The following is a 14,722-nucleotide window of genomic DNA, read 5'->3' as shown; positions in this document are numbered from 1 at the left end:
CATTCTCATATTTGAATTTGAGTTGACTTCCCACTATTTGATTATTTGTGGCTCAAACCACCCAATAAAACGGTACAGAGAATTGGCCCGTTTTTTTTTTTCCAGTAGTCTGCTGTTGTCCATCAAGTTATGCTCAGTGCAAGAGTGTGGCAGGTATTTTATCAATTGATTTTAATATTTCCTTTGTACACCCAGTTAGGTCCTCATAACCTCATTCATGATGGCTAATTCACTGCAGTTAAAACCTGGGGCTATAACTGGCAGCACGGTAACAAAATATTTAACATTTCATTCCTACATCACTTATGTTTCACCATTTTCTAAGCTTTTCAATCTTTTGTTGCCGGTTTTTCACCAACATTTTGTCTGTATGCTATGCAGACATGTCTCAACTCCCTCACATTGTTTTCATCTGGAAAAAGGAAGAAATAAGGTCTCATGACAACCTACTTTCTTTTGTCTGTCTGTCAAACCTCTCAGACAAAAAGATGTCACATAAGCATACCAGTTGTAGCTCTTATTTTTATGAATCTCTACTGTTTAGGCACACGCACATTTTCATTTAAGATAGAAAACATTAAATCAACCTAAAGGCTTCTTGGTCATAAAGAGGACATAAACCCTGGAGACACTTAACACATCACCCTCTACACTGTAGCTGTTCATACATTAACGTTGTTACTCAGCGAGCCACATGATAACACAGTGTCAATGTGCTTGATTGTCAAATGATGTCATTGTTCCTAGTTCACCTGGAGCTGTGGTTGAGTTTCTGAGAACTGTGCATGTGATCGTCAGCAGTATAGAAAGGCTTTCATATCGGTGCCTCAGAGGGGGCTGTGTGTGTGAGAATCAGAGACTGTCTGATACGACTCTAGTGTTACTACCGCTGCTGCACAGACAATTAGTCGAAAAAACATCAACAGGTACCAGACCTCAGAATTAAAAATAGACCTGTAGCAAATCTAGTAACGTATCCTCACCCAGGGTAAAGATTTCTTTCAACCTAGCTATAGCTTCTGCAAAAGTGTACAGTGATAAAAGGATTTAAACAAGTGCAAATGCACGCAGGGCTGCAGCTAATGATTATTATTATCATTATCGATTAATCTATTAATCTTTTAGTACGAAATTTTGTGATATAGCACGTTGACGTCGTCCTGCTCTGTTACTTCAGGGAAGAAGTCGTCAGACGTACAAACACCAGCTTGTTGTTGATTACTTTAATTTTTGCATGACTTGGGAAGCGAAGTGCCCACAACATTTGCAGAATTTTGACTTCTCAGATTTCAGCTGTTTAAACCAAAGAACTGAAGGTCATTGAAGGTCAAGAAACCAAAAGGAGTCAAAAATAAAATCTGGGATTATATAAAGCATAGATTCAAATTTCTTATTACGTCTGTTTGAAAAAAAAGGAGCAATGATCAAGAAGGGGGCTGACAGGTGAAGTAGTCACATTGTGGAATAATCTATTACTAAAAATAATATTATTATTAAAATTAAACCACGTTCTTAAGATAGCCTATTAAGAAACGGGTAACACTTTACAATAAGGGTACATTAATTAACATTAGTTAATGCATTAATAAGCCTTAATTAACAGTAAATTAACAGTAACTAAAGTGGGTACATTAATTAACATTAGTTTATGCATTAATAAGCCTTAATTAACAGTTAAATAACAGTAACTAAAGTGTCTAATAAGCTTTTACTAACGGTGTTACTGTTAACCAAGGTATTAATTTATACATTATTTAATGCTTTAAAATACGTTATTAACATCAGTTAATACAGTAATGACAATTAACTAACATTTAAGTAATAAAATACACAATATACACGAATACGTTACATTATTAACATGTCAAAGAGATAAAAGATAAAATATAGGCTGATCAGTGTCAGACATTACTGAGACAGGACCACAGCCCAGTTTGCGAGGAGAAGAGGAGGAGGAGGAGGAGGAGGAGGAGGAGGAGGAGGAGGAGGACCTCGCCTGAGGTCCTCCACAATCCAGCATCACTGTGAGAAATGTTCAAGCAAGTCACAGCCTTCAGTTCCCGAGGTACCAAGGACAATCCATTCACTCTCAACAGTCTGAGCTGAATGCAAGGAGTTTTGCGGATCCCTATGAGAGTGAGGAGAAAAAAAACAGGAATTGTGAGCGCAATGTTTTGATGGAGAGGAACATTTTATGGATCTTCGTGCTGTACAAGTTGCATCCATAGGAAAGAAGAAAACTTGCATCCATAGGAAAGAAGAAAACGTGCAGCGAGGAGACGCACTTTTCACATGGACAAACGCGCAAACTCTCTGTGGAGTTAATTTGACTGCATGCACGCATTTATTTAATTATTAGTATTTAATGGCTGAAATAAATAATAATAACGCTCTGCGGATATTTGACCGTCACCGCTGAATAACTCACTTGATTTTTTTTTTTTACCAACTGTCTGTGGTGCAGCAGCTGATGGTTAATAGAATAGAATAGAATAGAATAGAATAGAAAGCTTTATTCATCGTATTAAATACAACGAGATTCACAGTTGCCACTTCTGGTCAGTGCTTTAAAACAAATACTTGACAAGACTAAAACGAGGCAGATAAAACATATAACAGGTAAAACACACATAGTTATAAAGTAAAATAAAACAGGTAAAGTAGATAATAATAAATAAATATAAACAGAAGTGTTACACTAGAAGTATAAAATATAAAAATAGACGTAATGACAGAGGTAATTGCACTTGTAAAACAGGTAGGGTATAGATGTAATAAATAAAATGTAAACAAATATGCACTTTTGAGGTGTGTATTGCATCAAAGGATATATTGCAACAGATAAATGTATTCACATTCAGTGTATTAATATTACACAGATTTATTTCTTTGTTCAGTGATTCAGTGGTTAAGCATCCTCCAAACCCACCTCCCCCCTAAAAACAAACTGGTGAAACTTTGCTTACCCAAAAAAAAACATCATCATCTAAAAGTCCTCGTCATGGATCTGAGCAACAGGTCCCAGTATAACCCCTCCATCCTCCACATGGAGCTCGCAACCTTCAATGACTTCATCCTGGACGAGAATGAAACCAACTCCACAGTCGGAGAGAGGCACACCACGTTTGCCTGCGTGCAGATCCGCATCCCTCAGGAGCTCTTCCTGGCTCTGGGTCTCATCAGCCTGGTGGAGAACATCCTGGTGATCCTGGCCATCATCAAGAACCGCAACCTGCATTCGCCCATGTACTACTTCATCTGCTGCCTGGCTGTCTCCGACATGCTGGTGAGCGTCAGCAACGTGGTGGAGACCATCTTCATGCTCCTGAACGACCACGGCCTGATGGACGTGCACCCAGGTATGCTGCGCCACCTGGACAACGTCATCGACGTGATGATCTGCGGCTCGGTGGTGTCCTCGCTCTCCTTCCTGTGCACCATCGCCGCGGATCGATACATCACCATCTTTTACGCGCTGCGCTACCACAGCATCATGACCACGAGGCGCGCGGTCGTCATCATCGCGGTGGTGTGGCTGGCCAGCATCGTGTCCAGCATCCTCTTCATCGTGTACCACACGGACAACGCGGTGATAGTGTGCTTGGTCACCTTCTTCTGCATCACCTTGGTGTTCAACGCGGTGCTCTACCTGCACATGTTCCTCCTGGCGCATGTGCACTCCAGGCGCATCGTGGCCTTCAACAAGAACAGACGTCAGTCCACGAGCATGAAGGGTGCGATGACTCTCACCATCCTTCTAGGGGTCTTCATTGTGTGCTGGGGGCCATTCTTCCTCCACCTCATCCTCATCCTCACCTGTCCCACTAGTCCCTTCTGCAACTGCTTCTTCAGAAACTTTAACCTTTTCCTCATCCTCATCATCTGCAACTCGCTCATCGACCCGCTCATCTATGCCTACAGGAGCCAGGAGCTGCGTAAAACCCTGCAGGAGCTGGTGCTGTGCTCCTGGTGCTTCGGTGTGTGACATCTAGGAGATGGACGAGAGCAGCAGGCCATGACTGATGCATGCTTGAACTGGCAGATGAGGTATCTCTGGTAAATACTTTTGTGCGTCTCATCGTGGGATTTGTGACTATTTGGGTGCACATGCAGGTCCCTGCACTGTGAAATACCTGGACTCTTTAAATCCAACAAAGACTCTCACGAGAAATCCTGTGATTGAAAACCTTTCTTATTAAGACATTCAGTAGGTTATTTACGTTTTAGGACATTTAGGAAGAGGAGGAGGAGGAGAACATCAGGTCATCAAACATGTGGGCTATACCTCTTCTTCCTGACTGATGCATGCTTGAACTGGCAGATGATGTATCTCTGATATGCATGTTGGGTGCACATGCAGGTCCCTGCACTGTGAAACACCTGGTCTTTTAATCCAACAATGACTCTCACGAGAAATCCTGTAATTGAAAACCTTTCTTATTAAGACATTCAGTAGGTTATTTACGTTTTAAGACATTTAGGAAGAGGAGGAGGAGAACATCAGGTCATCAAACATGTGGGCTATACCTCTTCTTCCTGACTGATGCATGCTTGAACTGGCAGATGATGTATCTCTGATATGCATGTTGGGTGCACATGCAGGTCCCTGCACTGTGAAACACCTGGACTCTTTAAATCCAACAATGACTCTCACGAGAAATCCTGTGATTGAAAACTGAAATGCAGTCACATGTCTGTATTTGGGCCATGAAGTGTAGATATGTATATTCCTGTACAAAGTGCTATAATTGCCTTGGCACAGTTGTATCCAAATTATGGAAAAAGACTCACCGATCCCACAACCTGACAACACAAAAACAATTCAGCTTTACTGGTCAGATGATGGCTATGGCCATGTGTGAAATGCATGTTAGTATTGACAATAATATAGACTGTTGTGCACTGTAGTACTTCAATAATGCTTGCCAGATTATATGCTGCTGAGTCACATGTTGCATTTGGGTGCACAGGTCCCTGCACTGTGAAAACACCTGGACTTTTAATCCAACAATGACTCTCACGAGAAATCCTGTGATTGAAAACTTTCTTATTAAGACATTCAGTATAGGTTACTGGACTAAATTACAGAAACTGACATTTTATTCTTGTTAGTTCAAGTCTTTTCCTCTCTAAATCAACTTGGGTTTTCTGGTATAAAATGTCTCTTTTTTTTGGTGAAAATCTGTGATCTCCTGTCTGAACTCCTGCTTTTAAAGGCTATTGACACTTTAAGAAATCATGAAACTGAAAACCTGCGCTGGAAATATGTTAAATTATATCTCTGCACTGAATTTCTTCTTTCATTGAATTAAACTGAATATTACTGTACCTGCATTTAAAAAACAATATATCAAATAGCCTATTGGACACACAGTCATTGATTTAGACACCATTTGGCCTTAGTGAGTCTGCTCATTAATCGGTTATTTATTTCCCTCTGAAATGACCCTCAACAAATGCCTCCGCATTAGATAGATCGATAGATAGATAGATAGATAGATAGACAGATAGACAGATAGATAGATAGATAGATCGATAGATCGATAGATCGATAGATAGACAGATAGACAGATAGACAGATAGATAGATAGATAGATAGATAGATCGATAGATAGATAGATAGATAGATAGATAGATAGATAGACAGATAGATAGATAGATAGATAGATAGATAGATAGTAACTTTATTGATCCCGAGGGAAATTCAAGTTTTTTTTTTGTTTTTTTTTAGATAGATAGTAGCTTTATTGATTCCATTATGCCAGAAGTTGGATCACTTTCTTTGGGAGCTTGACAAAACAAGCTTTGACATGCAATGCTTTAGAGATATTGTGATGTGTAATAAAGAAGCAATTTCCTCGTGAGATGTGATGTTGATCCAGGCCCTGGGATTTAACCACCTTGCCTCATTTTTTCATACTATTTTAAAATATTTGCCATCTTTGCGCATCGCATCATGTGATAAAGAAAAGCATTTTCCCACGAGAAAATCCTTTGCTGCAGATATTTTATTAAATTTTGCATTGAATTGGCCGGGATACTTTATCAAGCGTGTTGCAAGAGGGGCAGAAAATAGATGACATAGCCTTTAAATGACATGAAGAATATAATCAAAGGCCCGTTGCGGTCTAATTGGTGGCGTTGTGTGTGGATTACTCCCCCCAAAATAAATGTTGGGCAAAATCACATGAACTGCCTGGCTTGGTGGTAGGCCTGAGGGTGAGAGGGTTTATGAAAGAATGCATATCAAAGTTATATTTCTGGAAGTTTCCTGTGGTTCTCTGAAAAGTGCAAACTAGGGTGGCTTCCATAATATTGGGAACCTGATTACAGTTATGTGGGTCAAATAAATGGGACTTTGGGCCTGGCGCAGGTGCAGATGTTTTTGTAAAATAGATTTTTTTTTTTTTTTTTGAACAAACAGCTGTTAGACCAATTCATACTTTTTTGTCTGATGCCAAAGCAAATATTTGAAACAGCCATAAGACAGCCTAGACTTTATTTACAATGTCAATAGATTTAATTGTCCAATGTACTTTAAGATCCAGCCTGCTCTGGAAATTAAAAAGCCCTCTATTTTCTTTATCTTCATTTTAATTGTAATTATCCTATGATATCCTATTCTTTATTGATCCTAAGGATTTATTGTAAATAGGACCCTTTAGAAAAATTGAAATGCAGTCACATGTCTGTATTTGGGCCAAGTGTAGATATGTATCTTCCTCTTCACAACCTGTCAACACAAAAACAATTCAACTTTACTGGTCAGATGATGGCTATGGTCATGTGTGAAATGCATGTTAGTATTGACAATAATATAGACCGTTGTGCACTGTAGTACTTCAATAATGCTTGCCAGATCATATGCTACTGATAGATAGATAGATAGATCGATAGATCGATAGATAGATAGATAGATAGATAGACAGATAGATAGATAGATAGATAGATAGATAGATAGATAGATAGACAGATAGATAGATAGATAGATAGATAGATAGATAGATAGATAGATAGTAACTTTATTGATCCCGAGGGAAATTCAAGTTTTTTTTTTGTTTTTTTTTAGATAGATAGTAGCTTTATTGATTCCATTATGCCAGAAGTTGGATCACTTTCTTTAGGAGCTTGACAAAACAAGCTTTGACATGCAATGCTTTAGAGATATTGTGATGTGTAATAAAGAAGCAATTTCCTCGTGAGATGTGATGTTGATCCAGGCCCTGGGATTTAACCACCTTGCCTCATTTTAACGCCGTCCATTTCATACTATTTTAAAATATTTGCCATCTTTGCGCATCGCATCATGTGATAAAGAAAAGCATTTTCCCACGAGAAAATCCTAGGCTATCACTGTTATCACTGAATTCAGGGTCATTTTTCTATTGATTTTGGATATCACTCAATTTTATTTTATTTTTTGTAGATTGTTAATGTTAATTTTTTTTTCTTCTTCTTGGTGTGGGAGTTGTTACAGATGATTGTGAATGTACAGTATGGTTGTCTAGTATCTGCTATATAAATCTTAAACGATAACCTCTATTAAAGGTAAAGTGGTACTCAGTGCTTCGGTATCTGCTCTGAAGTAAACCTGATTCAACACATACTGTAAATGCTGTGGGTATAACTAAAAAAACAACTGCAGAATACATCCTATGTTAACTTGAAACTGAGTAAGACAGGACAATGTTGTACATTTATTTTATAGAAGGTGTATGTGTGATATGTAATCCTTGAAACTGTTATCTATTTGTCTCAAATAAAGAGGCCCAAACAACAAGAGCTTGTGGTAAATCAATAAAAACAGCAGCATTATTAGTATTCATCTCTCCAATATATTTTCCATGATTTTTCCTCTCGTTATTACATAAAATATGCTTGTCCTAGCACGGTGTTTTAGTTATCCGGAGACTAAATATTCACACCAAAAGGCTTCATTCGAGTACAGTTTCTCTAGGAGATGTCTGTGCAGTTAGCACCATGTGTCAGAGTGTAGATCAGGAGATTTGGTTATTCAATTATGGCTGCTGTTCATGTTTTTGTTTTGTTTTTTTCATTCATTACACCTTGACAAGTAGCAATATCTGCAGACGATAAGCCAAGACAGAAGAAGACGTGAATTAAACGTCCTTGAACTTTAACATATTTACATGCAACATGAACATTTTATTTCTGCCTCATAAAAAAAACATGCAATGCAACGTTTGCTCTGAGCAGACAGAAGGGCCATTGATATAAAACACAACAGAGACGTTTTTCAAATGCTCCGTTTTTAAACTCATGATCAAGTTGTGTTGCTGCAATAAATAACATCATGGAAGAGAGGGGGATTTCCAACAAGAACAAATATAAATCTTCAGTTTGTCCTCAAGGAAGAAATTAAAAATCTCAATATTTTAAATAATTCCATAATTTACTGTTGATTCTAGTTCACCCACATGGGCATCATTGGTGAAAACTAAATCAAATTGCATGTCACAGTTTCAGCCACGTGTTGGTTTTAGCAGAGGAATGAGCAAAAGAGCAAAAATCAAATAAGATTGTCATAAAAATGTATGTCTGCATTTTTGGGATATGCTGTCTAAATATTTTGCAATATTATTTTGAATTTTTACACACAAATTACTTTTTTTTTTTTTTTTAAATGTTCATACTGGTTGTGATGGTATGTTTGCTTTAGTACTTGTTCTTGGAACGTTTTGACACAACTTTAGTTGTTCCAGAGGATTATGAGAGGCATGAAATATGATACCAAAATGCATGAAGAACCCTTCAGTGTGATGATTGGTGATCTGTGGCTAAAATGAATTGGTCACTATGACCAAATAATAATTTCTTGATGGAAGTTGCTGCAGGGAGTTTGCCACATATAGGTTTGAGTTATTTGTTAGTTTAACTACTGTGCCTGGTAGGGGTCATTGAGGAAACAAAAAAAATAATTTGTGCTTTCGATTAAATATTGTTTTAATGCTTGGAACATCCCTTTGAAGCTCTGTCTCTCACCACCCAAACAAAGCAACAAAGACACACTTCGTCCGGCTTTTTTTTCCCATATTACACCACCGAGACAAAAGCCACAATTTGTGCGCAGAGACCTCTCCAACCTAAACCATTCACATGTATGTTGAGTTCAACCTCTTTCACTTTGTTTTATAGAGTCTGTAATGCGTTGATATTACCAATTATGTTCATATATCACTGAATAATCAGTTTATGTATGGTAGATGTATCATTAAATGCCTGCAGCCATCACACAGCAGCAGGAACATCTCCAAATTAAGAATGGCAATTTTGACGCACGTGGCGCCGCGTCTGCAATGTCATTAATTAGTTATGATTATTAATTATCCCGTCACGGCGATAAGATTGATCAGGATCTAATGGTGAATGACAGTATTTCCCCACACATTAGACAGATAACTCAAAGATTCAAAGTTTATCAAATCTTTGGGATGACCTCCATCTGAGCTCCATCAGATCTGTCAGGACTTTCTTTTAGGCCTTGAAGGAGGTTTTGTTTTCACCGGCGTTGGTTTGTCTGTCTTTCTGTCTGTTAGCAGGATTGCTCCAAAAGTTTGCGATGGATTTGAATGACATTTTTTGGAGGGGTGGGATGTGGCACAATGAACAATCCATTACATCTTGTGTGGTGAGAAAGAAAAAAGCGGTAGATGACGGGATGACAGTCGACGTAGTGTAACTTTATACAGACATAACAAGGATGCTGAATGAGAGAGGCATCTGCCGATACACAGTGTTAGTAATAAGCAGACCACTTCATGGTACCACCAGCTTTGAGCTGTGATCTGTTTTTAAAGTCACGCACCTTGGCGGAGGTCTGCGCTCTCCGACTGCCATTCTAGTTTTGCTGTTAGTATCACATGTTGCCAACTTCATCCACTGATCCCTGACAGGAAAAATGTTAGCGGTGGCCATTAGTTTGAGACATTAGCAGCGTTTTCTTCAGTCCATGAGCGATCCCAACACACACAACACTCATCTGTTCTTCCACTGTTTGCCAAACTGTAACCAATATACAGAGTCGTCTACATTCACGCTCAAAACCAAATGACAGTGTGTAAAATCAGAGTTTAGCGGTGGCACAGCGAGAGAGCGCGTGCCACAGCCTACAGCTGTTGCCCTCTCCTCTGCAGCAGTTAGCAGTGACCTTAACTATCATTATTATTGATGGTGATTAACTTGTGTTTTGATATTTTCCTGTGGCTCAGCTATCCGGAGGAAGCAGTTCCCTATGGGCCTCCAGCTGCTGCTCCATAACACACCTGGATTCAGAAGCATATAGCCTAATTGATTTATTTATGGCAGACTCTCTGGGAACACCACCGGGTCTAATTCATATTAGTCTTATGATAACGCTTTATAATAAGGGTACAGTTCATATACTTAAGAAAAGCATGACTCATATTTAATGCGTGAATTAACGCAGGATGTATCATGAATTCCTGTTGCTCACTATTAACAAATGATTAAGTCACTATATGACTTTATGTAATTAGTTCACATTTAATATATCATCAGTTAGAGCAGCAGTAGGTAGAATTGGAGCAAATATTACTAAACAATAAGTTATTTTTATAAAAATTGTCATTATATCCTGACAGTAGTGCATGAGACAGGTAATCTGAAAAAAAAATCTTGTGTCCTCCGGTGCTCCTAATGGCATCTGCAAGATTTCACATTTCCGGAGGAAAACAACCAATCAGAGCTGAGCTGGAGCCTTGCTGTCTCTGAGCAGCTGTCAATCACTCGCGAACTCCGAGTATTTCTCCTATTTCTCCCCTCAAATGTTTTCAGAAACGTCTTGTAGTGTATTGTTTAGCTCTAAAATGAGAAAGTTTGTTACCCAGCAGCCATGTTGAGATCAGTTGAGGAAAAACCAAGCACCGTCCACCAGACGGTGCACAGCCAATAGGAATGCTCAATAGGAACCCTCTCTCTGAAACGATCTGTGATTGGCCAAAGTCTATTGTCTATGTGTAAAGTAGATTTTTTAAAGCCTGAAAACAGAGCCATGAGGAGGTGCAGAAGTCTAGTTTTCTCTCAGAACACTTGAATTAAAATATGCTGAAAGGTTATTATAAAGTTTTTGCCAAATGATGCCAAAAATATTCTGCCTACTGCAGGTTTAAGGAACGTTAATTAAGTTACTTCATGCATTAATTGATATACAAACAAATAGATTCTTCTTACATAAAAGTTTTTTTCAGGGCCATGCAATTGCTCAGCCTAGAAAATAGCTCCATGTATGATGATCACTATTTCTATGAGAATAGAGTTAAAGGTATATTTGACAGATTTACAATACACATAGTGGGTGGAACATAATTACCTCCGCCAAGGCCAAGGGCATTTGTTTTCAGCGGAGTTGGTTTGTCTGTCTTTCTGTCTGTCTATCTGTACTTATTCCAAAGTTTGTGATGGATTTTAATTAATTTTTTTGGAGGGGTGGGGTGTAGCACAATGAACATAAATGAGTGCCACTATAGTTACTTATTACTTCACACGAGGTCACCATTACTTACCTCACTTGTGTGCCCCCAAGTAAAGTCACGTTGTGATACTCATTTCTCTACCGTGCTACACAAGAGGAATCCACCTAATTTGGTCACATATCAATTAATGTATCAAGTAACTGTGAATTAACATTCCTCAACTGATGATATATTAAGTGTGAACTAATCACATAAAGTCAGTGACTTCATCATTTGTTAGTGAGTGACAGGAATTCATGATACTGCCTACATTAATTCATACATTAAATCATTATGAGTCATGCATTAGTTAAGCATATTGATTTGTACCCTTATTATAAAACGTTACCACTATTTGGAATCTGAGGTCAGGGCAAAATGTTACGCGTTCAAGCCCCACAGAGGCCACTTGTCCTCCTACAGCCGTAGAGTGCAGCCATTGGTACGCCATATTACACTACTATCTTAATCTTAGAAACTGGAAAAAGAAAACATGATCGCATATCACCAGTTCTAGCCTCCCTCCACTAGCTTCCTGTTAGTTTTAGGATGGATTTTAAGATTTGATGGCTTGTTTTTAAGGTTTTAAATGGGCTGGCACCACCTTATCTATCAGAACTCTAATTGCATCTTCATACTCGATGTCCCCAGAACTAGTGGCGACCAAGCCTTTGCAGTGGCTGCCCCTAATCTTTGGAACAGCTTAATTTTTCATATTAAAACAGCTCAGATTACAGAATCATTTAAATCGCTGCTGAAGACCCATCTATAGATTATTTTATAAGCATGCAAGATTTTAAAAACAAGGTAAACATTTGAACACTGAATGTACTTACTGAACGACACTGCTTATTCATTGGTTGATTGATGCAATTTGCTGTTTGTTTTAAATCTGTTATTTGTCTCTTTTATGTTCAAGTTTAATGTTGTTTTCAACCTTTTGCTGTTTTTGTTTTTAAGTCTGTTATTTGTGCTATTGTGTGTGAAACAGTCTTGGCTGAGACTCCCTTGGAAATGAGATGTTAAATCTCAATGGGACTATCCTGGATACATAAAGGTTAAATAAATAAAATATATATTCAAATCTGGTGAATAATGGCTTTTTGCAATTTGAAAGTGTCCCATATCCGTGTTGGGGGGAATCCCCTCAATCAGTACCGTGATACAAGTCCATTCAAAATGTTGATATTAGTGTATCCAGAAACTTGAGCTAGAAATGTGCATCATCATCATCATCAGCAGCTCTCATATGGAACAGGCTGGACTGTTAAAGTGCGTCATAAACTAGGGACTGAGGCAAAATAACTTAAAGGGTGTCTATGCTAATTTTGTCTATTCAGTTACAGTGGTAACAGCTAACGGTTACACAGCTTTCTCTCTCTGTCTCTTCTGCATGCCGGAGAGCCCTGAAATGAATTTTAACCACAGCATATTAATATACATATTGATATGTAACTGGAACAGCTGTCTGGACGAAACAACTCGAACATGACAGTCCACTCAGCATCATGTGATTGTGATTAGTCATGATTTATGATGAACGATCAGATATGTGATTTCATGCATATCATGCTACAACATCATGGGCCTATAGTTATATTACAGCAATGGAGCCTGTGCTCAGCCCACTCATTCAGTGGCTGTAATAACTTTTTTATTAATATATACCATACACACACATCGCAGGATTTTTTAAGTCAAGTAGAGGGTCCAAAGAAATTTAGCTGGAGAGGGTTTTTCTTTTGTTTAAAGAAAATTAAATAGAAGACTCAGATGTATCTTGTCACATAAGCTCACTGATTGTCCATCAGATCACACTCCTGGTCTCATTAGGGATATGCAAAGATAGATTGTAGTGTTTACGGATTCAGTGTTGTAGCTGCTCTGTGTATCATATTCACCTTAAATAAATCCGTAACATATTTATTTTGAGACTTTAATATAACACCTCCTTACAACAGTGTGCAGTCCCATAATCCCATGTTTTAAAACATCCCGGGCCCTGTATTTTTGCATGCATTACAGCTCCACAAAACACAGTAACATATAGTTTAACATTTTACAATGGTATAAATGTGCTATATTTACACCATATTATCCCCAAAACATGCATCATTTTGTGACATTTTACATTTTTGCACACATTGATGACGCCACTATCATCCTCTCTCTCTGTAATTATCGCTGATTAGCTTGAAGGATGACCAAAGTGTGACTGTACTGTCTGCAGGGAGAAACATGTTTACAGTAAAGGTTATGACTTGTTTCCTTCATATAGCCGCACAAAGCAGCTCTATTCACAGCAAAAAAGAATCTGCACCTCAAGCTGTGATTCAAGGTTATCCATATGATCAGGAAGCATCTATGACTTATAGATAGACCCTCAGGGATGGACACAAATAATACTGTATATGACAAGTACACAGAAAAATATAAGTACACTTGACTCATACTGACAAGAATACAGAAAAGTCAAAGTATACTTGGCTTATACTGACAAGTACACAGAAAAGTTCAAGTATACTTGGCTTATACTGACAAGTACACAGAAAAGTCCAGGTATACTTGGTTTAAAGGCCTACTTGTACTTAATCTTCTGATCGAGATATACTTTAGAAAAGTATGATTAAATATTCTTGCCTTATAGGCGTACAGAAAGGTATACTTGTCTTGTAGTTGTGCTTACTTTTTGATAGAGTAGCCTATTAGAGTGACATGTATCCTAGACAGTTACCTGGAAGGTCCCTAATTCATTGAAACGGAAAGAGATCGAACGCAAGGTAGGTTTATTTTCAAAGTAAAAACATCAAACATATTACTTCAATATAAGATAATGTAGCTTAATATGTCAAATGTGCACAAGATACAGAATAATTGTATCTTTATTTAATACTATATTACTGATTACAGATAATTTATCAAAAGTATTCTTTATTTATTTTTGTTTTTGTTCCCCCTATGCTCTACACATAAAAGGAAGGATATCTGTATGTGTGTGTGTAGATATGTGTGCATGTGTACAGTATATGTGTTTAAGAGTAGATATATGTCATATATGACCATCTAGCCTCATTCAATGCCAAACACACACACCCATTATCCACATCACACACACACACACACACACACACACACGCACACACACACATTCTTCAACCTGCTTTTATCCCCTTGTGTTGTTTCTGTTTTGTTTTGTTTTGTTGTTGTACTTTGTTATTTGTCTTTCTCTG

General features: G+C 38.0%; 1 protein-coding gene across 1 annotated transcript; it reads left to right on the top strand.

The window, feature by feature from the left end:
* Positions 1-2,977: 2,977 nt before the first annotated feature.
* On the top strand, positions 2,978-4,353 carry mc1r (melanocortin 1 receptor). The gene has a single exon (XM_037790861.1). The coding sequence runs from the start codon at positions 3,002-3,004 to the stop codon at positions 3,983-3,985; it is 984 nt and encodes a 327-aa protein (XP_037646789.1). The 5' UTR covers positions 2,978-3,001; the 3' UTR covers positions 3,986-4,353.
* Positions 4,354-14,722: the final 10,369 nt, after the last annotated feature.

The sequence above is a fragment of the Sebastes umbrosus genome, chromosome 2, assembly GCF_015220745.1.
Source record: "Sebastes umbrosus isolate fSebUmb1 chromosome 2, fSebUmb1.pri, whole genome shotgun sequence".
NCBI lineage: Eukaryota > Metazoa > Chordata > Actinopteri > Perciformes > Sebastidae > Sebastes > Sebastes umbrosus.
The sequence above is the reverse complement of the archived record's forward strand: the minus strand, read 5'-3'. Positions and strand labels throughout refer to the sequence as shown.

Bases quoted from the DNA above. Each gene is read 5' to 3' on its own strand.
- mc1r (XM_037790861.1), top strand. From the start codon at position 3,002: ATGGATCTGAGCAACAGGTCCCAGTATAACCCCTCCATCCTCCACATG.